General features: G+C 45.6%; 1 protein-coding gene across 2 annotated transcripts in view; it reads left to right on the top strand.

The window, feature by feature from the left end:
- The window catches only part of STX1A (syntaxin 1A), a 235776-nt gene that overhangs the window by 151576 nt on the left and 56743 nt on the right, over window positions 1-27457 (top strand). For both annotated transcript variants that reach the window (XM_075335363.1, XM_075335364.1), the window contains exon 4: window positions 22044-22118. In XM_075335363.1, coding sequence (XP_075191478.1) covers window positions 22044-22118 — 75 coding nt within the window. The remainder of the gene's footprint in view (window positions 1-22043; window positions 22119-27457) is intronic.

Genomic DNA, 27457 nt, shown 5'->3' with positions numbered 1-27457 from the left:
CATCGTTATACTCAGGACAGACTTCAAAAAGGGGTTGTCCAGTGTTAGAATAAAGTTTATTTTAAAGATCTCTCGTTGTCTCCTTAAGGCCACACGTCCGTGAAAATCATGCATGTTTTTCACGGACGTGTCAAAGGTGCGTATTGCCCTCCGTGTGCCGTGTGCTACACGGAGAACAGAAACTTTCTCCTCACCTGTCCCTGACGTTGCTGTCCGTGGTTCTGATCTACAATCTCCGGCCTTGCCGACTCCCCGCTGCTGCTGCTTCCGGCCCGCAGTGGAGTTGTCGCGGGCGGAGGAGGGGACGCTGCGCTCTCCCACTGCTCAGGTCCGGCTGCTACTGCGGCTGCTCGGTGGCTCGAGGGGCCGGATCCCGGGGACTCGAGCGGCGCTCCTCGCCCGTGAGTGAAAAGGGGTGGTTTGGTTTTAGGGATATTGTCCGTGACGCCACCCACGGTTGTGGTGATTTTGTGGACACCACCGCTGCTCTGGACGGGGATCCCGGGGGCGGTGACAGGGAGCAGCTTTGTTGTTAATTCTCCCCTCCGTGGGTAGGGGGTTGGTTGTCCCGGGGCCCGGTGATGGGGTAGGGATGGATGACAGGCGGGTTGCGGGGCCTGTTGAGGTGCAGGGTCGCGGGGGCAGCGCTGTGCCGCACGGCACGGTGGTACTCACTCAGCCCAATGATGAGGACACAGTTCATGGTAAAACAAGCGGCTGGGTGGACGGGTCCCTCGGACGGCTGCGGTGTTGTTGCTCCCGGCAGGTTAGCGGTGACTGTCTTTTCCCTGCACCTACGCTGTCTGTACGGTTCCAATGGGTTCCCACCGGTAACCCGCTCCCCGGCTTGGATGTGAGCCGTGGGAGCCCCTTTAGCCCGCAGGCGCTGGCCCTGAGAAACGGTTGCCTTGGCGGTGGTGGTGTCTCCCTCACTCGGTTAGATTGTTGCCTTCTATCGGGACTTGATTGTTTGGAAACCCAGGAGGTCCCCTTCGCTAACGGATTTGGCAAATTCACGGCGACTCCTAGCCTTGCCGGGGTCCGAAAAGACCCTGCCACTGGTGCTGGCTTCTCTTTGCGTACCGGTCCGGTACCGCCGGGCCACCACCCGTCCACGGTCCTTACGGTAGACTCCAATCGGCCACTCCTGCAGACGGTCACCACCGTCTGCCAACCTTGCTGATCTGTCCGGGCCACACACCCGGACCACTTCAGGCTCTTTTGCTGTCACTTCTCTCTTTCCACTTTCACTACTCAAACTGTCCTCTCTCCTCTCCAAACTCTATCTCCTCACTCCTCAAACTGATCTGCCTGGTTTTCCCACCTCCAGGACTGTGAACCCCTTGGTGGGCGGGACCAACCCCCTGGTGTGAACATCAGCCCCTGGAGGAAGGCAACAAGGGTTTTGTGTCTGACTTCGGTGTGCCTGCTGGGAGTGTGGGGTGTTGTGGTGTTGTTCTCTGTGGCCCCTGGCTTGTCCAGGGCGCCACATTCCCCCTTAGTTAAATGCAGACCGTCCTCGGGCTGCCCGTCCATCACCGGTTTTACTTTCACCAACTGAAAAAAAGATAGAAAAACGGTAACAGACATACAAGTATAATAACTTCTTCCCACATCGGGAGGTACTCTTATTTAAACGTTACTAAACGGTTACGGCTTCCGCTCTCACCCACCCAAGCAACCTGGCCCTGATGCTGCCCCTAAGCAAACAGGCAGCACCCCTTGACCCCAGTCCTGCACATGTTTCCTGAGTGGGTTCTGTCCTTTCCAGGGGACCCACGTCCATGGGGGACCCCTGAAACCCCCAGAGGATTTCCACCGGTTCCGGTGGTGGCTGGGCCCCAGCCTGCTCCACTGCGGGCCCTTCCTCCAATCTGCCTCTCCGGAGGAGGTAACGGTAGAAGCCACAACAAACATATTTACATGCCACAAGTTTGTAGTTGCCTTGCAAGTTCTCAGGCTTGTTCATAAGTAGTTCCTTATGCAAAATGGGGGATCCCAACGGGGACCAGTTGCTGGCAACGACCAGTTCGAAATCACGTTGACGATCAGGTGACTTTTCATCGGTTGATCATTCTTTTCATTTTCAAACTTTTAAAACTGTGCTTTTGGTGGTCCCAACGGAGACAACTTGCAGCGGGACTCCGCTGACTCTGGAGCGGCTACCACCGCAGGGGGTCAGCCCACTCGGGGACCGGTTGGTACCTCGGGTTCTCCTTCCACAGGCAGTTAAGTCCCGAACCACTGACGGTCGTTAAGAACGGTGGCGGGGGCAGCGTTTTCGGAACCCCCTCCTCCATCAGCGACATTCCCTCTGGGCCTCCGGCTGCGGTGCCGGCCCCCGACTCCCACGCAATCAGGGCTGGTTCTGGGGTTTGGGTGGACTGGTCGCGACGCGGCACGGCCGCAGCGGCCCTTTGCTCACGAGCCCCCACTACGGCAACCATCCTGCGCATCTCCGCCTTCCAGTCCAGCAGCTGCTGCAGGCTCTGCGCCCTCACCTTCAAGCAGAACCGGCCCAGCTCCCGCTCCAGCCACGCGGCGGTCCCGGCGGGGAGCTCACCCAGGCTGCAGTCTTCAACAGCTACTCCTCCTCGATTTCCCCAGAGCTTAGACGCTCCGGTAGCGGGTACTCCCGCGCTCCAATTCGAGGACGCCGCCATTCTTCCATCTCCGTCCCCCTTAGCCTCTTTCCGGCCCCTCCTCTACAGGGGCGGGGTTTTGGCCTTCGCGCCTCCACTACTCGAGGAGACGCTCGAGCAGGAATTTTTCGCGCCCAAGATGGCGGCTTTTCAAATTTTCCGGCCGGACACCTCCGGCGGTAACAAGGCGCACCTCTACCCAACGGCAGAGCGGTAAGATCCTGTTTGTGATGCCAAGTTGACGCGGGCGGAGGAGGGGACGCTGTGTTCTCCCACTGCTCGGGTCCGGCTGCTACTGCGGCTGCTCGGTGGCTCGAGCGATGGGCCGGATCCCGGGGACACGAGCGGCGCTCCTCGCCCTTGAGTAAAAAGGGGTGGTTTGGTTTTAGGGATATTGTCCGTGACGCCACCCACGGTTGTGGTGATTTTGTGGACACCACCGCTGCTCTGGACGGGGATCCCGGGGGCGGTGACAGGGAGCAGCTTTGTTGTTAATTCTCCCCTCCGTGGGTAGGGGGTTGGTTGTCCCGGGGCCCGGTGATGGGGTAGGGATGGATGACAGGCGGGTTGCGGGGCCTGTTGAGGTGCAGGGTCGCGGGGGCAGCGCTGTGCCGCACGGCACGGTGGTACTCACTCAGCCCAATGATGAGGACACAGTTCACGGTAAAACAAGCGGCTGGGTGGACGGGTCCCTCGGACGGCTGCGGTGTTGTTGCTCCCGGCAGGTTAGCGGTGACTGTCTTTTCCCTGCACCTACGCTGTCTGTACGGTTCCAGTGGGTTCCCACCGGTAACCCGCTCCCCGGCTTGGATGTGAGCCGGGGGAGCCCCTTTTGCCCGCAGGCGCTGGCCCTGAGAAACGGTTGCCTTGGCGGTGGCGGTGTCTCCCTCACTCGGTTAGATTGTTGCCTTCTGTCGGGACTTGACTGTTTGGAAACCCAGGAGGTCCCCTTCACTAACGGATTTGGCAAATTCACGGCGACTCCTAGCCTTGCCGAGGTCCGAAAAGCCCCTGCCACTGGTGCTGGTTTCTCTTTGCGTACCGGTCCGGTACTGCCGGGCCACCACCCGTCCACGGTCCTTACGGTAGACTCCAATCGGCCACTCCTGCAGACGGAAACCACCGTCTGCCAACCTTGCTGATCTGTCCGGGCCACACACCCGGACCACTTCAGGCTCTTTTGCTGTCACTTCTCTCTTTCCACTTTCACTACTCAAACTGTCCTCTCTCCTCTCCAAACTCTATCTCCTCACTCCTCAAACTGATCTGCGTGGTTTTCCCGCCTCCAGGACTGTGAACCCCTCGGTGGGCGGGACCAACCGCCTGGCCCACCCCCCTGGTGTGAACATAAGCCCCTGGAGGAAGGCAACAAGGGTTTTGTGTCTGACTTCGGTGTGCCTGCTGGGAGTGTGGGGTGTTGTGGTGTTGTTCTCTGTGGCCCCTGGCTTGTCCAGGGCGCCACAGAGTGAATATGTGATGGGCATAATGAGCGGGGGTAGGAAGCAAGTGCCAGCAGCGGCAGAGACAGCAGGGCTGGAGAAGGTGAGGATAGAAATTTCTTTTAAATCACAGACACATGTTTTCTCTGGTGCGTGTCACACAGATAACATCCGTGCAGTCCGTGTGCAGTCTGTGTAACACCCGTGATGCTGGAGGAAAATGGACATGTTTACTTGTAGGGCTCACGTATGCTCCACACGGTACATGGCAAAACATGCACGTGAGAGCAGACCCATTGATTTGAATGGGTCTAGGTGTGCCCGTGTCTCCGGTACGTGTGAAAACGGACCTCACACGTATCGGAGACACGGACGTGTGAAGGAGGCCTAAAGTGTATCGGTTATTTTAGGAGAACTTGCAGCAGAATGTCTCTTTCGCCTCTAGCTTCTCCTTGCCCCACCGCCATAGGAGTTGGTAATAGAGAAACTCTGTCTTCACTGAAGACTGATATTTACCATGAATTGAGAAATTTGAGAATGAATTATCAGCCCTGGAGGAGAAAGGAGAGGATTTCTCTGATAAGATGTACAGTATTACAAAGTTCCTTATTTTAAAATGTGCTATGGATTTCTAAAATAAAATTGAAAATGGCGGTTACTGTTTAGGCTATGTGCGCACTAGGCCGTTTTACCCGCGGATTTACCCGCATATTTGCTGCGGAAATTTCTTGAGAAAGGTTTGAAATCTTTCTGCAGACATTTCCCAGCAAAACCTATGGGAACAAAAAATAGCTGTGTGCACACTGCGGATTTTTCTCAAGAAAATTTCTTGAGAAAATTTTCTCAAGAAACTTTCTTGAGAAAATGAGCATGTCCATTATTTTCCGCAGGTACCTGCGGAATACCCCCGGAATTTCACTCCATTCACTGTAATGTAATCACGAAATACCGGGGGTATACCGCAGGTAGCAAATGATGTGCGGAATACCCCCGGAATTTCACTCCATTCACTGTAATGTAATCGTGAAATACCGGGGGTATACCGCAGGTAGCAAATGATGTGCGGTATACCCCCGGTATAGCCGCGATTTACCTGCGGTAATGTACATCGCTACCTGCGGTTTTGCAGGGAGTGATGTCATTATGACAGAAGAGGAAGCGGAGCAGAGTAAACACAGACGTCACACTCCCTGGACGCCGCACAGAAGCACTTCCGTGTGACCTCCAGGTTCCCGTGCAGTCTGTGTCCCACTCCGGCCCTGCCGCTGCCTGCCCTGCAGTGTGTCAGTGTCTGCCCGCAGTATCGGCAGCTTGTCACCCTGCAGCGCAGGCAGACACTGACACACAGCAGTGCGTGCAGCCGTGGGGATGCCGAGCGCTGCTGTCAGGAGGTGAGATGAGATCATTACCTGATGTGACGATACCCTGCCTTCTGACGTCACCGCTGTCACTGCCGTCTATGCCCGCGGCCCGAGACTGTCACTGGCGGTGACGTCACGGGCTCTCGCGATACTGCTGACAACGCGGCGGGCATAGAAGGCAGTGACAGCGCTGATGGAAGGACTACAGGAGATCATCACAGCAGGTAATTATCTCATCTATCCTCCTGACAGCAGCGCTCGTCATCCCCTGCAATGACCTGTGCTGACCTATTGATGTTCGCTCAGGTCACTGCATTGCTCTCCCAGCCAATGGTGAACATTTTGTTCTTCATTGAATGGGACAGTGACTATGGTATGGATCGCCGTGGGACCCCCCCCTTATTGGATTACGCCGGACGTGGAATTGAATGTTCTTTTTAATACATTGGTGAAAGAGGGAATGTGGGGAGTGTTTTTTCAAATAAAACTTTTTTTGTTGTCTATTTTTTATTTCTTACTAACTGGGTTGGTGATGTCGGGTATCTGATAGACGCGTGACATCACGAACCCCAGTGCTTGATGCCAGGTGACATTACACATCTGGCATCAACCCCATATATTACCTTGTTTGCCACCGCACCAGGGCAACGGAATGAGTTGGGGAGAAGCGCCAGGATTGGCACGTCTAATGGATGTGCCACTTCTGGGGCGGCTGCGGCCTGCTATTTTTAGACTGGGGAGTGTCCAATAACAGTGGACCTCCCTAGTCTGAGAATATCAGACCACAGCTGTCCGCTTCACCTTGGCTGGTGATCCAATTTGGGGGGGACCCCACGTTTTTTGTTTTAAATTATTTATTTAATGTAAAATAACAGCGTGGGGTGCCCTCTGTTTTGGATTACCAGCCAAGGTGAAGCTGCCAGCTGTAGTCTGCAGGCTGCAGCCGTCTGCTTTATCCTAGCTGGCTACAAAAGATGGGGGGACCTCACGTGTTTTGGTTTTTTTTAATTATTTATTTATTTTATGGCTAAATACAAGGCTAGGCACCCTTTAGTGCCACATGAAAGTCACTAAAGGGTGCCAGGTTAGAATATGCTATCTATTATCTAATTCATCTATCCATCTTTCCCTCTATCCATTATCTGTCTATCGATTATCTATATTATTTATTGCAGTAGTTACAGCATAAAAAAAACGCAGGGAAAAACTGCGGCAAAACCGCGGAAAATCCGCGGCAAAAACGCATGCGTTTTTCCCGCGGATTTGGTGCGGTTTTTTACCGTAGGTGCGGTAATCTTCAACTCCCAGAAGTTTCTCAAGAAATTTTCTTGAGAAAAATCACTTTTCTAGTGCGCACAAGAACATCTGAGTGCAGAAGACTTCAGTGGTATTATCCCAGCACAAGTATGTCATTTTGGTTTATTATGATTGCAACCAAATTCTCTTAAAGCTGATGTCTGAATTTTACAAAATCGTTCAGACCAGGAAAGGTACTAAGATGCCTCCTGGACTGGCTCCCCTGAACCACTTTGCCCTGGGTAAGCTCCTTTTCTTGGCTCAATATTATGTACTGCTAATGGCATTGATCACTCAGGCTGGTGATATTATCCATGTAGGTCCATTTACTTTCTCTAGCCGTCTGTGATCTTTGTCACCTTAACCCTTTATATTACGAGCCTTGGTTGTGGCTTTGCCCATATCATTTCTTTCCTTTTTTTGGTACTGACACCTAGTAAACATCTTTTTCACTGTTGCCAAATAGATTCTGGTACAGGTGATCCCTCCCAGGATTTTGGTATTTGGTTCCCTGAAACCATTTTTTGTGCTTTAGGATATTTTTAATATTTATAAATGTGTTTTTGTATATGTAAAATATTTTTTTCTACATCAAAAATTTATGAATAGCTGTATACCTAGCACTTTGGCACTTTAGATTCAAATTTTTACATGACTAGTACCTTTAGGCTGTGTGCGCATTTTGTTTGCGTTTTTTCTTGCGTTTATGCAGCGTTTTGAACTGCAGCGTTTAATGCCAAAATGCATGCATTTTGATTTTCAAGCAAAGTCTATAGGAAATTGGGATTTCTTGTGCGCACAATGCTGTTAAAAATGCAGCGTTTCAGTTACAGAAAATTTGGCAAAAACTCAGCGTTTAAAGAAGCAGCATGTCAATTTTTTTGCCATTTTGGCAGCGTTTTGCTAACAGTCAATGAGAACCCCTTTACACACACACATAGTCCGACAATTAAATTAATGAAAATCCATAATATAACGTTATTTTATACATAAATGTTAGAACTCAGTTATCATTTTAATAAAATAATCTATTTTGTGTGTGATTTTAATCATGATAATGTAACGCCTGCCTGGATCAACAGACTCAGGTGGGATAATGGACAGACTACAGGGAAGCCACTCAACAAGCAGGACCCCCAGAACCCTGAAACCCTTTAACCCCTATACTGGGATTTAGAGTTACACAGGGCCCTGGAGATCACTACCTGTGGATGACTGCAGTCCGATGAGAGTAGTCGTCAGGCAGGGTCAAACCAGGAAAGCAGAACAGGGACAGAATCGGCAGGCAAGGACGTAATCAGAAAACGTAGCAGAGGTCAAATCCGGATCGGGCAGCGAGGTACAAAAACAGAAGGCAGAAGGGTAGTCAGAAAACACGCAGAAGTCAGCACACAGGAATCACAAAACAGAATAGGGCGGATCATGAGCCAGGAAATCAGAACTATCTCTGTCAGAGGTGAGCAGACAGGAGGGGAGCTAAGAAGGGTGTGGTGTCTTCCCATTGGCTGTAGCTGAACGCTGGCAACTTCAGCTGGAAGACACACGCCACCCACAGTCAGCCAGTGGTACTGCAGATCCCAAGATAACCCAGCCCAGTGGATGATCGGAGCCTGCGCCCACCGGTGCCGCTGGCATCGACTCCTCTCCCATCACCAGCACCATCCACGGCAGGAACAAGGCGTCGCCTGGCGATCGGAGCAGAAGTCGCTGGAGCGGACTCCAGTGGTGACGTAACAGATATTTGTTTTCATTTTTTTCCTTTTTTTCATAGTGTTTGAATGTTTAAACTTTATTTAGCAGTGTATTTGTAGGCAAAACGCATTTGAGTTTAAGCAATGAAAAAACATGTAAACCGCGGTAAAAACGTGGCTAAAACGCGGTAAAAACGCAAGCGTATTTATAGCGTTTTTGTGGTCACAACCAAATTTGACAATTTCTGCCACAGGATGCGTTTAGAACTGCAACTACAACTCAATGCAAAGTGCGCACATAGCCTTAGTGATTTTGTGGTTGACGGGACCCTGGTATATATTCCCTATCCTGTGCTTCTTGTCCTTTCTACTGTTTGTCACAAACTTAATAAAAATAAAATAAAACTTTTTCTATTTCACGTAAGTATAGGATCTTGCGGAAAAATCCGCAGGAATAATTGACATACTGCAGATTTTTCCACAGGGAAATCCGCACTATTTCCGCTGCGGAAAAAAACGCAGCATGCGCACAGCACTCCCTAAATGTCATAGAATTGCCTGGGGACTCGCTGTACTGCGGATTTTTGAGAAATCCGCGGAATTTCCGCAAAAAAGATCGCTGCAAATTCCGCAAATTTTCCGCAGCGTGGGCACATAGTCTAAAGGGGGCTTTACACGCTACGACATTGCTAATGTGAACTCGTTGGGGTCACGGAATTGGTGACGCACATCCGGCCGCATTAGCGATGCCGTTGCGTGTGACACCTATGAGCGATTTTGCATCGTTGCAAAAACGTGCAAAATCGCTCATCGGTGACATGGGGGTCCATTCTCAAAAATCGTTACTGCAGCAGTAGCGAGGTTGTTCCTCGTTCATGCGGCAGCACACATCGCTCCGTGTGACGCCGCAGGAACGAGGAACCTCTCCTTACCTGCCCGTGTCGCACAACAGATGGGGGCGGGTATCCACGCTAGCGATATCGGTACCGATATCGCAGCGTGTAAAGCGGCCTTAAGGGTGGTTGGGCTGGAGAACTGAAGCTGTCTGGATGTTGTGTAGGAAAGAGAAGCCAATATCTGAATGGGCTGGTGTGTCCTGGACTTTGTGCTGTGCTGTATGCCAAGCTGGACCTTTTTCCTTTGTATCACTGCTTTGAAGTAAGACTCTATATTTAGGTTTTTGTGTCGAGTGTGAATAAAACACTGACCTTTTTTGTAATGGAAATCCGTGTATGCCCCTTTACTGCATCCCTGCCATTGCCTACCAGAGCTGAATCCCTACACATGTGTCACGCTCCCGATGCCTCAGCACCGCTCCTTACCCGCTGATCCGGTCGCACCATCCCGGCACCGCTCCGTACCCACTGATCCGGCCTCACCGTCATTGCACTGCTCCTTAACCACTGATCCAGTCCACGTGTCCACCGGTCATGGCTGCCGCTCCCGCTCGTGCTCTCCTGTGTCCTGCTCCTGGTCTTATGAGTCTGACTCTGAGTCTTAGCCACATGGTTCTGTATAGGACCAGGCCGCGCCCACTCTCCTGGTCTTATAGGCCCAGCACACCTGCAGCAGGAAACGACATGAGGCTGTGCTGGGTATATAAGACTGGTCTTTCCATGTGGGCGGCGCCTGATCAACGTGTCCTGAAGCTTGTCTTTTGAGCTAGGTGCTCAGGTCCCCTTGTACCGTGTCCTGTTACCTGTACCAGCATTCTGTACCGTCTTAAAGTACTCCGTGACCCTGGTGACCTGGTTATACCTGTCCCTGCCTCGCCAGTGCTCCGGCTGCCGTGTACCCTGCCTTCCGGTGGGGTGCATGGTGCAGTGGATCCACCTCCTGGGCCTACCAGTCCTCCCTGCCCTGACAACATGTCATATACATCATTAACAAACTGAACACTTGTATCATGCTTACACACAAAATGGCACACACTTCAGTAATGTATTTGAACATGTCACACACATCACTAACAAATTGGTCAGATGCCGCACACATCACTAATATACAAGACACATGCCACACACATCACTAATATACAAGACACATGCCACACACATCACTAATATACAAGACACATGCCACACACATCACTAATATACAAGACACATGCCACACACATCACTAATATACAAGACACATGCCACACACATCACTAATATACAAGACACATGCCACACACATCACTAATATACAAGACACATGTCACACACATCACTAAGATACAAGACACATGTCACACACATCACTAATATACAAGACACATGTCACACACATCACTAATATACAAGACACATGCCACACACATCACTAATATACAAGACACATGTCACACACATCACTAATATACAAGACACATGCCACACACATCACTAATATACAAGACACATGTCACACACATCACTAATATACAAGACACATGCCACACACATCACTAATATACAAGACACATGTCACATACATCACTAATATACAAGACACATGTCACACACATCACTAATATACAAGACACATGCCACACACATCACTAACACACTGGTCGCATACTAATATGCTACAATATACTCACTATTGCACAAACTGCTATCATCATTTAAATAAAGCAATAAAGTTACGTTCCTATACTTATATAGTTATCTGATTACTTTTTTAGACTTTTGAATCCTGGAAAGCAAAACCTAAAAAAAGATCATGATCACTTCCACTCTCAGCCAAGTGCCTCCTATGCCCCTTCCCCATTGTCATGGGCTCATGATATGTGGCTGGCTATGCCCCTCACCTTTCATGGTGTCTGTGGGTAGTGGCCACACTGGACCTGAGCAGAAGTTTGAAGGTCACTTTTTTTATTGTACTATATGTACAAGTATATCCTATTTCTGGATGACTTATCATAATCCTGACAATCCCTCTAATGCTATGATATTTCTGGTGGCATATGTCCAAACTATTATTCTGGAGCCAATAATTGGCGACAACATTGTTTTTTACCTGAACCATTACATGAACGTGTTGCCTTTTGCAACTGCCGGTATTATCAGTGTAGGTCGTCTGGAAATGAGACACAGCAGCTCTAGATGAGGACCACCTCTTCGGAAAGCCATTTTTCACTGCAATCTTAGTTAATTGTCTCCAAAATGAATCCATGGATGTACTGTAACGCCGGGTGTTTGCGTACACTCTTGCTGCATCTTATCCTCCATCGTAGCTGAGAACGTCTTTTCTTCTTGAGACTTTGAACATTTTACTGAAGTGAACAATTCCTAGTTACTATAATATTTATTAGAGAGCAGGGTGATAGCCGGGTGTGCGGAGCCTTGGGTAAGTGGCAAGCACTAAATTATTTAACAATGTGGAATTGTTGTCAACTGCATAAAAAACGATGAATAAAGCCCACATTTCTTCTGTTTCCTCTCTGTAGATGTCTGCCTTTCTTCACGTCTTTATCCGTCTAGCCATCATCCTTTATCCATAGCTCTTTTCTCCCAAGTCCAGAATCTTCTTTTCTGTCTCAGTTTCATTACTTTTCAAAGCCTCCTCCTCATATCTTCAGTGCTTTGTTCTTGGAAATGACATGGCAGCCGCAGTATAGTGGATACTGAAATGTTTGCCGATAATTATGCTTCTATAGTCATAAATTGTAGTGTGACTCAGAGACACCCTGGGCGTTAGTATGTAGCATTGGAGCTACTAATCTAATCAAAATAGTAAGGCAGGTCAGAAGCTTTATATCCTTTGTTAATAGGAAAAATCACCCATTATTATGTTTTACCTATTGTCTTTTACCTGTGTTAAGGACCATAACTTTGTTAAACATTTATACTGATATTATGATTTTCTTACCAATAAAACCACAGTGTAAAATACCTGGGCACCAAAATAAAATCAATAAAATCATGGTCTTGAAGACATAAATTATACTAGCATAGTGCTAAAATAATTTAAAGGGGTTTTCCACTACTTTTCCATTGATGGCCTATCCTTAGGAGAGATCTTTGGAGAGATAGCTGTCAGCCACCGATAGCCTACTGGACTGAAAATCCCCAAAAGGGCAGAGGTTTAAAGAGGTTGTCCACTATTTTTACATTGATGTCCTATCCTAAGGATAGGTCCTCAATGTCAGATCAGCTGGGGTCCGACACCCAACACCCTCGCCGATCAGCTGTCCTCGGTGGTGGCAGTATGCAGCAAGAAATGTTCAGTTTCGGAGCTGCCCCGTCAACTAATAGCGGCCGCGACTGGGTACTGCACATAATCAAATCATTAGAGGATGGGGCAGCTCTGGAACTGAGCATTTCCATTCACCTGCTGCCACAACCGGCACTGAGAACATTTGATCAGTGGGGCTGTCAGGTGTTGGCGGCCATCAATATAAAAGTAGTGGACAACCTCTTTAAACCTCTGCCCTTTTGGGGATGTTCATTCCAGTGGGCGGTCCTATCGTTGATTGACAGCTTTCTTTTTTTTTTTTTTTAAACCAAATTTTTATTTCTTTTCTTGTAATGGTAAAATAGGGTACAGAATGAAGAAAATAAGGGTCAACAAATCAAAATATCAAATAACAGTCTCTACAATTTATCGATCAAATATTTGTGACGGTCATCAAATTTGCTCCTTCCCCTTCTTCGTCAGTGTATATTTCCATTGTTCAGTCTCCGCTACCCCCCTTCAGCATTCCTTGATAACTTGTTACAAACATTACTTGTAAACACTATCCCTTCCATTCCCCCCTCCCCTCTCCATGCGACACAACCCAGAATTTGGCCAACTATACTTTCAGCTCGCACAGGGACCCTGACAGGTCTTCCTTCATGTACCATTCCGTAGACACAAATGTGGACATTATTTGTATTGTTTCTTCTCTAGAACATATAACGCTTATGAACTTTCTCCATTTACTGAAAAATTTTGCTGTCATCCTTTCTTTGCACCTCTCCACCATCACCTTCTCCAACATGAGCGTTTTTTTCAATTGATTAACAAGTTCTTCTTTTGTTGGTATTTCCTTCACCAGCCACTTCTGAAGAATAGCCCTTTTACTTATCATTGCTATATCATGGAAAAGATTCGGTAACTTGTCTCCCCCTTTCTCTCCCTCCTCCCGATGCTGATAGTGAAATTACCAGACCATTGGATCTAACTCTACATTTCTATTCCAGATTTTCCTCACTACCCCTTGGACTTGTTTCCAAAATCTTTCAATCCTTTCGCACTGCCATATCCCATGATATAGATCTGTTTTTTCCGTGCCACAATTTGGACAACTCATCATCTTATCTGGATGTCTTGCATTCAGTATATTAAATCCATAGATAGCTCTATGTATGATCCTGAATTGGATATCTCTTAAGTTCTCATTCACAATCTTATTTCTTATCACCATCCAACCATTCAAAATCTTCTCCACTTCTTGATCTCCCAACTGCTTTGCCCACCCTTCCAACATTCTTCCTGATATGTTAGGGACTAACACTTCTCTCATATTTCCATAAAGACTTGATATATTTGTGGCATGGATGTCCCTTAATATGATCGCATCCATCTGATTTGCCTCATATTCGTTATTTATGTTGTATAGTTTCTTCATTATCCCTTGTTTCACCTGTTCAAACTGGAGAGTCTGGAATGGGCGCAAGTCATACTTTGCTCTCAACTCCTCCCACGTCATCCATCTCCGTTCTGTATCATGCATCAGGTTTTTTAGAGTTCCAATCCCTTTTTCCCTCCATTCTTTAAAGAGATAATTTTCCCTTCCCTGTGGAAAGTCAGGACAAGCCCATATATTAAGGAATTTGGAGATGTTCCAGGCTAACCCAAACTTTTTCCTAACCGCTTTCCAAGTCATCACTGTGTCTCTACAAATCAGTGAGTGTTTAATGTTGGGCGGCAAATTTGGAATGGAGGTATGTAGGATTGAACTCAGGTCCCAAGGTTTACAAAATTCAGCCTCTATATCCCAGTCAGAATACCTACTTGTTCGTCTAATCCAATCGACTACATGTCTTAAGATACAGGCCAAATTGTACCCCCTGATGTTAGGTAGTCTGATCCCTCCATTTTCTGTTGATAACATTAGCTTTTTGGCACTAATCCTCGGCCTATATCCCTTCCACAATAAACGTGAGAACGCTTTTGTCAATCTGTTCACATCCGAGTGTTTAAGAAGCAATGGGATCGTCTGCATTGGATAGAGAAGCTTGGAAAAGCTCATCATTTTTATTAGATTATTTCTTCCCAGAAGAGTCAACGGCAAATTTGCCCAACCTTGCAGTTCACGTTCAATTTTCTCGATCAAAGGGGAATAATTTAATGAATATATGGTCTTAGTATCCCTCCCAACCTGTACTCCCAAGTATTTAATTGTATTTCTAGCTATTGGAATGTCACATAATGCACCCCTCTCCCCCTCCGCTCTCTTTCCGTTCAAGAAGCAGATTTCACATTTGTTTTTGTTAAGTCTAAACCCTGCTAACCTCCCAAACTCCTCAATTTCTTCTATGACTCTACTCAATTGCGTTTTAGGTTTGCTCATGAACAGGATTATATCGTCAGCAAATAAGGCTGAGTGCAATGACTTCCTCCCTACCTTGATCCCCTCAAACCACCCCCCTCATTCAAACGTCTAGCCAGTGGTTCAATAGCCAAGTTAAACAATAGTGGTGACATCGGGCATCCTTGCCTGGTTCCCTTCATCAAAGGAAATGTTTTTGACTGAAATCCCGGGGTACTCACTCTTGCCTGAGGATTTGCATAAAGGACCCTCACAAAATTCCTAAAAGCTCCGTGTAAGCCCAGGTGATCTAACACCTGTTCCAGCCATGACCACCTCACATTGTCAAAGGCTTTCTCCGCGTCCAAGGTGATCAAGGCTGGATTCCCCTCCCCCCCTTCTCTCGTCTGCTTTACTACATCAATTGCTAGCATTACTTTCCTAATGTTTGTCACCACTGAACGTCCTTTAACAAAGCCAGCCTGGGGGAGATCTATAATCTCTGGCAATACTGCCGCTAACCTATTTGCCATCAACTTCGCTAAAATTTTTAGGTCTTGATTAATCAGCAAGATGGGCCTATAACTAGATGGGTCTTCTAAATTCTTTCCTCCTTTAGGAATGAGCTTTATATAGGCTGTATTAAGTGTACCCGATATTCTTTCCCCGTCCATTATCTTATTGAATAACTCTGTCAGTGAGATTTGATCCTTCATAATTTTGAAAAAACTGCCGCTAAAGCCATCTGGTCCTGGGGCCTTTGTCGTTTTTAACTCTCCTATAACCTGTAGCACCTCCTCCTCCGTCACCTCTTTATTCAGAGCCTGTAAATTTTCCTCTGTGAGCGTAGGCATTTTTGTTCCTTTTAACCACTCATTTCCTTCTCTCCTATCATCTATCCCCTCCTCTTTATATAAACCTGCATAGAAGTCTCCAAGAATTTCGTTTATCTCTTTGGGATCTGTCGTTTTACTCCCCACAGCGTTTCTCAGAGTCATAATATGTGTCATCGGTCGTCGTCCCCTTGCCAGATTTGCCAATAACTTCCCTGCCTTGTTCCCGAAACGATTCAACTCTGCCTCTTGTTGTGTCCTGTACATACCTTCTTTCCTTTCTACCCAGTTCTCAAAATGGCCCTTCGCCTCCACCCACTTTGCTTTTGTCACCCTTGATGGTTTTTCTAAGAAGTCAGTATATGCTTCCCTGACTGCCCGGCTAGCCTCCTGAAACTTTACTTGTGCCTGTCGCTTCGCCTTTGTCGTATATCCTATCACTTTTCCTCTCAAAACTGCCTTAGCCGTCTCCCAATACAATAGTGTTTCCCCACTGTGCTCCTGATTCGTCAATGTATAATCCACCCACCATTCTCTCAGTATTCTATGGAAGTTCTCGTCCAAAGTCAAGAATGAGGGGAAGCACCATATATAATCCTGTCCTCTCTGGACTTTGTCAGCTATACTGACTACCACTGGGCTATGATCCGATATTACCATAGTCTCTATAACTATCTCTTTTACCCGCTGCAATAAATTCTCACTTGTCAGCCAAAGGTCAATCCTTGACCAAGAGTCGTGTGGGTGGGAATAGTGTGTAAATGCTCTCTCTTGCGGGTGATATAATCTCCAGCAATCCTGTAGTGTAGTTGTATTTAACAATGCTCTCAGCGACCCCTCCGTGTTCCTCCCCTGCTTCCCCTGACTCCTCCTGTCTTCTTCCTGAGAAACCACTGTATTGAAGTCTCCCCCCACCAATTTACATATATCCCCATCCAGCAAAATCTTATTAGCTATATTTTAAAAAAAACCGTTTGTTCCGTATTGGGTGCATATATATTGTGGATACTAAAAGTGCCTTGAGTACCTGAAATCTTTATATGTATGTATCTTCCTTCTTCATCTGAATCTTGTGTTTCCACCTCGTGTGCAAAGTTTTTATTGATCAAAATAAGAACCCCTGCTTTCCTACCTTTTGAGGCCGACCCATATACCCTTCCCACCCACATCTTATTCATACGGAAGAACTCATCCTTTTGCAAGTGCGTCTCCTGTAATAAAGCAATATCAACCTTAAGCTTCTTGAGATGACGTAGTATCATATTTCATTTGTGCGGCGATCTGAGTCCCTTAACATTCCACGTAATGAGCTTAACCATAATCCCCAAAATCAACAGTTCCTTTTTCAAGCCGTGTCGTATGGATTCCCCAACTCTCTTCCCCTCCCCTCCCCCAACTGTATATAACCCCTCCCATCCCCAACTTTACAAATACAATTAACGTCTTCCATTTTTTCTGAGATGATTGAGACTCCTTTCAGACCCCTGCTTCAAGTCAAGCTCTCCATGAAGCCACCCCACTAAGTCACCTCTCCCCCTCTGTTGGCTATTAACTCCTTGCCCCTAAACAGCCTTTATAAATCTATCAAGCTCCCCCTCCTCCCTCTGCTCTGCTCTGGGCTTGAATGGTGTTCCTCCACTTCTGAGGAGATAACGATCCATGCACTGACAGCTGGTAATTCATTGCAGTCTCTCTATGTTCGTCTAGGGTGCTGTTTGCTTCTGTAGGTCGCTGTATATTGCAGGGGCTGTATGGAGCTGCTTCTTCTCCCTCCTCACATCTCAGCGCAGGAACAGGAAGTCCAGCTTTCTTTTTATAAGTGTGCATAGAGAGATAGCTGTCAGTCAGCTGATAGGACCACCCACTGGACTGAAGACCCTCAAAAGAGTAGAGGTTTAAATTATTAAATGACAGGTTATACTGAATCTTTTCTCAGAAAACTATGTATCAATCTGATCAGCTCCCTCTACGATAGAACATGATGCCTGGAGATTGGACTTAATTTTCATGGTGACAGGTTCCTTTTATATAAATGGTTATAGCAGAGCAGAATACTAACAAGTTTGCATAAGCAACGTTTCTCTACTTAGGAGACTCTTTATCGCAGAATGGAGAAGAAAGGGTTAAAAACCGCGCTGCCATGGAAGGATCAAACAGTCGTGGTGACGTAAACAGGTCACCACGACTGTTTCGTCCTTCCAAGGCAGCATGGTTTTTAACCCTGTCTTCTCCATTCTGTGACTGATCCTCCTTGGGGGCCGCCGCTGCCGTTTTCTGCATCCACTGGAAGCAATTCCACGTGCATTTCTGAATCCTTTTATTAGGATAAGACCCTATTTGTGCAACTTATCTTTCCAGCACATCATTATTTAGGAGACGTTTTATGGGAAATGAGGACATAGTTTTCATGTGTGTTGTACTTCGTATTTATTCTAGTCTTGGAAAGTAGAGCAGTTCTCTACGGGAACCAAATTGGGTTTGATTTTTGCATTGCAGGTTTTTCCACTTTTCCCCTACACTAGACATTATATACGAGTCCCTATATGTCCACTTGAGAAGCCGGAGCGCCTGCTCTTTTCTAGCCTTACACCAGAGTCTATTTTATCAACTAGTAAAAGTCTCATTATTTTCCATTCAGTCGAGGTTATTGCATTTTACCTTGAAAAAAACATAAGTCAGAAAATACATGGCAGAACCAGCAGGGATGTTAGGAGATGTTTCCTGAAAATGTATGGTTTAGTAAAACAAAGCTAATTGGTTTACCTGTTAAGACTCTGTGTCCAGCCAAAGTGTAAAATGCGTGGGTTGTAGATAATCTGCCGACTTGCAGTAAGGAGTCATTTCTTGGAGTCATTTTTTAGAGGGAAAGTTTTAATAAATAGCTTCAGCCATAGATTTCTAAGATAATGAGGCAGATTTATCTATGTATTTTTTGGGCATAAATACATTGAAAAGTCTGTTGCTTATAGTATACATTTGTAGTTTTACGGTCCGTGTAGTGTCCATATGGAAATTGGATCCTACGCAGACAGCACATGGCCAATGTAAATAATAAACGTGTCAGTTCACATAAGGGTTTTATCAGCATCGCTTAAGGCCACTTTACACACAGAGATAAATCTGTGGCAGATCTGTGGTTGCAGTGAAATTGTGGACAATCAGTGCCAGGTTTGTGGCTGTGTACAAATGGAACAATATGTCCATGATTTCACTGCAACCACAGATCTGCCAAAGATGTATCTCTGTGTGTGACGGGGACTTTAGTCTGATCCATTTTATGGATGAGACTCACAAACATATTTTAATGGCTGAGAAAGAATAAATGGATGCCGTACAGACACTGCACTCATTTCTAATGGATGGATTCAATTATTAACGCTACAGTATGAAAACGAATGCCACGTGAATGCCATGTCAAAAACAGATAGATATATAGATTATATATGGATGTCATACAGATGACAATGTAATGAAAAATCATCAATGTTTTTTATGGATGACATATGAACAATTTTTCTTCAGATTTTGGGAACTTTGCCTTAAGGGGGCTTTACACGCTACGACATCGCTAATGTGAACTCGTTGGGGTCATGGAATTTGTGACGCACATCCGGCCGTATTAGTGATGCCGTTGCATGTGACACCGATGAGCGATTTTGCATCGTTGCTAAAACGTGCAAAATCGCTCATCGGTGACATGGGGGTCCATTCTCAAATATCGTTACTGCAGCAGTAACGAGGTTGTTCCTCGTTCCTGCGGCAGCACACATCGCTCCGTGTGACACCGCAGGAACGAGGAAGCTCTCCTTACCTGCCTCCCAGCCGCTATGTGGATGAAGAAGGTGGGCGGGATGTTACATCCCGCTCAGCTCCGCCCCTCCGCTGCTATTAGGCGGCCGCTCAGTGACGTCGCTGTGACGCCGCACGGACCGCCCCCTTATAAAGGAGGCGGTTCGCCAATCACAGCGACGTCGCTAGGAAGGTAAGTATGTGTGACGGGTCTAGGCGATGTTGTGCGGCACGGGCAGCGATTTGCCCATGTCGCGCAACAGATGGGGGCGGGTACCCACACTAGCGATATCGGGACCGATATCGCAGTGTGTAAAGCCCGCTTTAGGCCTCTTTCGCACGTCCGTGTTTCCGGTACGTGTGGCGTCCGTTTTCACACGTACCGGAGACACGGACACACATAGATCCATTAAAATCAATGGGTTTGCGCATGCGTGTGTATTTTCATATGGACCTTGTGTCCATGTGGAGCTTACGTGTATCCGCGTGCTCCACACATTGACATGTGCATTTTTCTCCAGAAGCACTGGTGTCACACGGACCGCATACTCATGTGATCCGTGTGACATCAGTGTGACACGTACCAGAGAAAACCACGTGTCTGTGAAATAAAATGATTTTCTATACTCACCTGTCTCCAGCGCTGCTGTCACTTGCTTCCAACCCCCGCTCATTATGCTAATGCATATTCACTGCACTGAGGACCCGAAGCAACAGCACCGTGGACAGGTAAGTATAGAAGTTCATGCTGTCAATGTGCTATGTGGATGTCACACAGATAGCACACACTGAGCACACATGGACACACGCACACACATATGCACCTACACCACGGACCATGCAAAACATGTGTTTTGCACAGACGTGTGAAAGAGGGCTTAGATGTAGTGAGAAAGTCACCATATCTGTTGGACTTTGCATGCAGCTATCGGGGACGGAGGCAATGGTCTCCATCAGGTGGATGGATTTTTATCAGTTTTAAGGTTTAATACTATTGACCTCTGTGCAACGTGCAGACAAGCAATTTTCCACTATTGCAGATTGCACTATTCTGGGCTTTGTATATTTTTTTGTGTTTTATAACTTTTAGGACTATTATACAGTTAGAACCATTATACATACGTTATATTTGCTTTAGATATTAAAGATGTAGTCTGGTCATAATACTGATCACTGGCGAACACAGACAGAAAAGGGCCACTGTGCCAACTGCCAACACAGTACATGAGCCCTTTCAATTCCACTTGCTTTGGAGGAGGTAATGGGCCCCTCACCTTTTTTTGGGTCCCTGTACGGCTGCCTAAATGATATATCTGCCCCTCATATCCATAAAATAGGTTATCATTATAAGATTGATGGGGGTCGGACACCTGGCACCCCCACCGATCAGCTGTTGTTATCTCTTATGTTGACCGGATATAAATGTTGAATTGAGCTGCACGGCACAGCTGCCGATTACTGCAGATGAGCTCTTATTTACATAGCTGAGAGAGGCTGTTTTACTAACTCCCATAGAAATGAATAGGAGGGACAGAAATAGCGTAGATCAGCTGCTTCTAAAGCTCCATCTCCAGTAGTTGGAGGCAAAAAGGAATATAACCCTATAAGCAGGGACAGACATATCAATGGTGCAACCCTTGCACCCGCACAGGGGTCTAAGAGGTTGGGGGGCCATTTCAACCTCCAAAACAGGTGGAATTGTGAATTTTGATGAGTTATTGGACTGAAAAGGGCCCATATATTGTTCTTGCACAGGGACTTTTTTTGTGTCCACCAGTGCCTAAAAGTAAAGTTGCAAACACACTGTAAGACTATGCTCACACGTTGCTTTTTTCCTGCATTTTTCTGCACGAAAACTTGCTCTCTTGGAAGTAAAAAGGCACTTCAAAAAAGCAGGTTTTGCTACGTTTTTGCTGCTTTTTTGGTGTATCATTTGTCTATAGTACATATTTAAATAAAAGCAGTTGCGCTTTTAACTCTCATTGCTTAAATGGTGAAAAAAAGCAGCAAAAACGCTGAAAAAATTGCCAAGCTGCAAAATAAAGCAGCAAAAACATAACATGTGAACATAGCCTCATTCAGCCTCCTTTATGGACAGCAGAACATTGATGATGATGTCTGTAGTATGGCATCCTTACCAACAAAATTCTAATATAGATCATTGTGGGTAATTCTATAATATATCATATTTTATATTATGGGTGTCATTTTCGAAAACATAAAACTTACAACTTGTGCTCACCTAGTTAGGACTGTCATTGGGAAAAGTGAGAAAACGTCGGGCCACAATGTGATTACATATTTGTGTAAATTACTAAATTGGTGAAATGATAAATGATCTTACAAGAAAAATGTTCTCTACTTTACACCGCCATACGTTGATTTATTAAGGTGAGGTTTGGGCCGTTTGCCTGTGGGCTTATCAGCGCTCTCTTCGTGCTTCCTCTATATAATAGGACATCTGCTGCCTGTCATCACCTATTCTCAGCCTGCTGATTCTCTCCACAGAAACCAAGGCAGAATTGGAAGAGCTGATGTCGGACATCAAAAAGACAGCCAACAAGGTCCGCTCCAAGCTGAAGAGTGAGTGCCCGTCACCTCTCCCCATCTCTCCACCTCATAAAAGTCTACTCTTGTCAAGCAGGTTTGATGATTGATAGGAAACTTGTCTTTGGTGCTGTGCGCTCTGATTATACTCAGTAAGACATAAAGACATTGTATGTGTATATATATATATATATATATATATATATATACAGTCATATGTAAAAGTTTGGGCACCCCTATTAATGTTAACCTTTTTTCTTTATAACAATTTGGGTTTTTGCAACAGCTATCTCAGTTTCATATATCTAATAACTGATGGACTGAGTAATATTTCTGGATTGAAATGAGGTTTATTGTACTAACTGAAAATGTGCAATCTGCATTTAAACTAAATTTGACAGGTGCATAAGTATGGTCACCCTTATCAATTTCTTGTTTTGAACACTCCTAACTACTGTTTACTGACTTACTAAAGCACTAAATTGGTTTTGTAACCTCATTGAGCTTTGAACTGCATAGGCAGGTGTATCCAATCATGAGAAAAGGTATTTAAGGTGGCCACTTGAAAGTTGTTCTCCTATTTGAATCTCCTATGAAGAGTGGCATCATGGGCTCCTCAAAACAACTCTCAAATGATCTGAAAACAAAGATTATTCAACACAGTTGTTCAGGGGAAGGATACAAAAAGTTGTCTCAGAGATTTAAACTGTCAGTTTCCACTGTGAGGAATATAGTAAGGAAATGGAAGAACACAGGTACAGTTCTTGTTAAGCCCAGAAGTGGCAGGCCAAGAAAAATATCAGAAAAGCAGAGAAGAAGAATGGTGAGAATAGTCAAGGACAATCCACAGACCACCTCCAAAGACCTGCAGCTTCATCTTGCTGCAGATGGTGTCAATGTGCATCGGTCAACAATACAGCGCACGTTGCACAAGGAGAAGCTGTATGGGAGAGTGATGCAAAAGAAGCCGTTTCTGCAAGCACGCCACAAACAGAATCGCCTGAGGTATGCAAAAGCACATTTGGACAAGCCAGTTACATTTTGGAAGAAGGTCCTGTGGACTGATGAAACAATGATTGAGTTGTTTGGTCATACAAAAAGGCGTTATGCATGGAGGCAAAAAAACACGGCATTCCAAGAAAAGAACTTGCTACCCACAGTAAAATTTGGTGGAGGTTCCATCATGCTTTGGGGCTGTGTGGCCAATGCCGGCACCGGGAATCTTGTTAAAGTTGAGGGTTGCATGGATTCAACTCAGTATCAGCAGATTCTTGACAATAATATGCAAGAATCAGTGACGAAGTTGAAGTTACGCAGGGGATGGATATTTCAGCAAGACAATGATCCGAAACACCGCTCCAAATCTACTCAGGCATTCATGCAGAGGAACAATTACAATGTTCTGGAATGGCCATCCCAGTCCCCAGACCTGAATATCATTGATAATCTGTGGGAGGATTTGAAGCGGGCTGTCCATGCTCGGCGACCATCAAACTTAACTGAACTGGAATTGTTTTGTAAACAGGAATGGTCAAATATACCTTCATCCAGGATCCAGGAACTCATTAAAAACTACAGGAAGTGACTAGAGGCTGTTATTTTTGCAAAAGGAGGATCTACAAAATATTAATGTCACTTTTATGTTGAGGTGCCCATACTTATGCACCTGTCAAATTTAGTTTAAATGCGGATTGCACATTTTCTGTTAGTACACTAAACCTCATTTTAATCCAGAAATATTACTCAGTCCATCAGTTATTAGATATATGAAACTGAAATAGCAAAAACCCAAATTGTTATAATGAAAAAAGGTTAACATTAATAGGGGTGCCCAAACTTTTTCATATGACTGTATATATATATATATATCTACCATAGCAATGTCTGAACAGCCTTTCAGCACAATGAATGAATGAATTGGAGTATATCCCTACTTTACTATGATAGCAAGGCATAAAACAAAAACCTCAATGGATATATGATGGATAGATAGATAGATAGATAGATAGATAGATAGATAGATACCCATGAATCCCCCATGGTAACTTGTTCACAACATCTGGGCTACCTTGTCTAACCATCCATATGACACTAATGTCCCTCATCAGAGCAATGGCATATGCACAGTTAGTACATGGCAGCAATTTCTTTGAGCTGGGGACAATGGTCATGTCTATGTAAGTATTTAAAGGAATCTGTCACCAGTTTTTTGATCCTCCATCTGAGAGCAGCATAATATAGAGACAGAGACCCTGATTCCAGTTATGTGTTACTGAGCTGTTTGCTGTCACTTTGATAAAATCAATGTTTTCTCTGCTGCAGATCTAGCAGTTAGGCCGGAGTCACACTTGCGAGTGACTCATGTGTAATACGCATAAGTCTCGCATCGCATCACTTGGCACAGCCGGCTGCTCTCGGGACAGAAGCATCTCAGCTGCATAGAAATACATGCAGCTGAGCCGCTCCTGTCAGGAGAGTGTGCGGCCGTGCCAGGTGATGCGATGCGAGATTCCGACGTATTACACGTGAGTCACTTGCAAGTGTGACTTCGGCCTTATACAGAGCTCATGAGTATGCTGGACTACCTGTCATCATGTCAAGCAGTCCTCTAATGATAATCTCCTGCTGATAAATCAGTGATTTTATCAAAACTACACTAAGCAGCCCAGTAAGTGACACATCTCTGAAGTCAGGATCTCTGCCCCTACGTTATGCTGCTCTTAGATTAGGTGGCAAAAATCTGGTGACAAATTTCTTTTAATGTGATCTATTTTATGTATGCATATTCAAACATTCTATTCAGGTGATATAAGCTGTGAGAAAAATGGCACTAACTTTGTGCATTAAACATGATCACAAATAAGTGATCCCAATATGCAGCAGTTAATTAACAGAGCCTTAATGTGACTATACAATATGATTATACCTCTCATGTATAGTCACCATACCTGTTGCGCTCCGTCCTGCTATAACTGACTTGCTCTAGGACATCGGCGACTTATTCTACTTTTCTCCACATTGACCACACGGAGACATGATGAGCTCTCTAAAAAGTCTGGATCAAAGAAAACGTGTAACTGAAGACATAGTAACTACTGGAAAAAAATATAAAACTCACCTAGTAAGAGCAGAATTACTAATAAAAATATGCCAAAATTCAGGTGCGCATGCAGAGAGCCTTATTTATTATTGGTTTTAGATATTTTGTGCCCCTCACCTCACTGAACACTTTTATGTATAGAAACTCAGGCGTCACATGGCAAAGGGAGCCAACGAGAGAGATTTTGAAGCACTACTGACTGATATTTAAAGGGATTGTCCACCATTTTTATATTGATCACCTCTCCTTAAAATGATCCAACCAGTACTAGGATGCTGATTCAAATCACACCTTCAGTTTTGGTGGCGCGTCCACATTGCTAGTGTGCGGTTTCCTTAAATAAAATGGGATTGGTGCATGCGCGAACCATGATCTCTGGATCCATTTTACTGAGAATATTGTGGGGATAACTATGAGCGGCAGCACATGCACTGATCAAAAAAAAAAAAGGAATCAATCTGTTCATGCACCACCGCCACTCATACTCCTCTGCACAGTGTCTTCAATAAAATGGCGCTAGAGATCGCCTGAGAGCCATTTTATTGAAAACACCGACAAGCCAGGAGGAGGTTGCATCCAGTCTCTGAAAATTAAGGTATGATTTGATTCACCATCCTAGCGTCAGTATGGCACTGCCTTTACTTTATATGTGAAAAACCTGCTAGTTGGTTCCCTTTAGGCTACATCCACACGACCGTCCTGTTTTTGCGGTCCGCAAAAAATGTTCCCGTTTTTTCATGGATGCAACCCTGTGGCATCCGTGTGACATCTGTTCCGTTCCATATACGGTCCGTGTGTCATCCGTGTGTCTTCCGTTTTTTTTGCGGACCAAAAAAAACCTGAAGCAGCTAGACAGATAAATAGATTGATAAATAGCTATAGATAGAGGGATAAATAGAGGGATGAATGAATAAATGAATGAATTAATTAATTAATTAATTAATTAATGGAGGGATAGCTAGAGGGATAGATAGATAGATAATAGATGAGAAAGACATATATAATGTCCCACTCCCCAGCATTTCGTAATCTTGCACCCTTTAGTGCCTTTCATGTGACACTAAAGGGTGCCTAGCCTTGTATTTAGTGAAAAAATAAATAAATAATTAAAAAAAACGACGTGGGGTGCCCCCTATCTTTTGTAGCCAGCTAGGGTAAAGCAGACGGCTGCAGCCTGAAGACCACAGCTGGCAGCTTCACCTTGGCTGGTAATCCAAAACAGAGAGCACCCCACGCTGTTATTGTAAATTAAATAAATAATTTAAAACAAAAAACGTGGGGTCCCCCCCAAATTGGATCACCAGCCAAGGTAAAGCAGACAGCTGTGGTCTGGTATTCTCAGACTAGGGAGGTCCGAGGTTCTTGCACTCTCCTGAGCCTAAAAATAGCATGCCGCACCCGCTCCAAAAGTGGCACATCTATTAGATGCACCAATCCTGGTGCTTTTCTCCAGCTCATCCCGATGCCCTGGTGCGGTGGCAAATGGGATAATATATGGGTTGATACCAGATGTGTAATGTCACCTGGCAGCAAGCCCTGGGGTTAGTGATGTCACGGAATCTATCAGATACCCAACATCAATAACCCAGTCAGTAATAAAAAAAAATAGACGACAAACTATTTTTATTTGAAAAAACAAACACTCTCCAACACATTCCCTCTTTTTTTTTTTTTTTTAAATTCTTTATTTTAAATACCAACTCGTAACATTGAAAACTTTCTGCTCCACAAGGAGCGACACGAAGATTATCAGGGACATAACGTTGACATGTATCCTGACCTCCAGTACCCTTATGCATCCCGTCTGCCATCCAAACGAGTCTGGTCTGATTTTAACCTTTTTGAGAACCAACTCTATACAAAGAAAGAAGAACATATAGCAGAAAGAGAGAAAAAGAAGTCTTAAAAGAGTATATCATAAGTTGAATAAGAGAAACAGGAGAAAAGTAATAGGGGGAGCGGGGAGAAAGGTGAGAAGAGGGGGGGGAGAAGGAGAAAGAGAGGGAGAAGAAGAGAAAGAAAGAAAGAAAAAAAAGAAGGGGGGGTAGAGAGAGGGGGGGGGTGGGGACACTCACGGGGCATCACACCGCCTTCCCACCAGGGCACTCCCGTGGATCAGAGAGCGGTCTTATGTGGTCTGTTGAGGAAGTGAACTCCATCCATGGAAACCATGTCCTGTAAAAGTCCTCGTGACGGTCATTAAGAGAGGATGTCAAATCCTCCATGTGCATTAAGTCGTTAACCCTTGATACCCACTGAGCCGTCGTGGGGGGGG

The sequence above is a fragment of the Anomaloglossus baeobatrachus genome, chromosome 2, assembly GCF_048569485.1.
Source record: "Anomaloglossus baeobatrachus isolate aAnoBae1 chromosome 2, aAnoBae1.hap1, whole genome shotgun sequence".
NCBI lineage: Eukaryota > Metazoa > Chordata > Amphibia > Anura > Aromobatidae > Anomaloglossus > Anomaloglossus baeobatrachus.
This window is presented reverse-complemented; position numbering and strand designations above follow the sequence as displayed.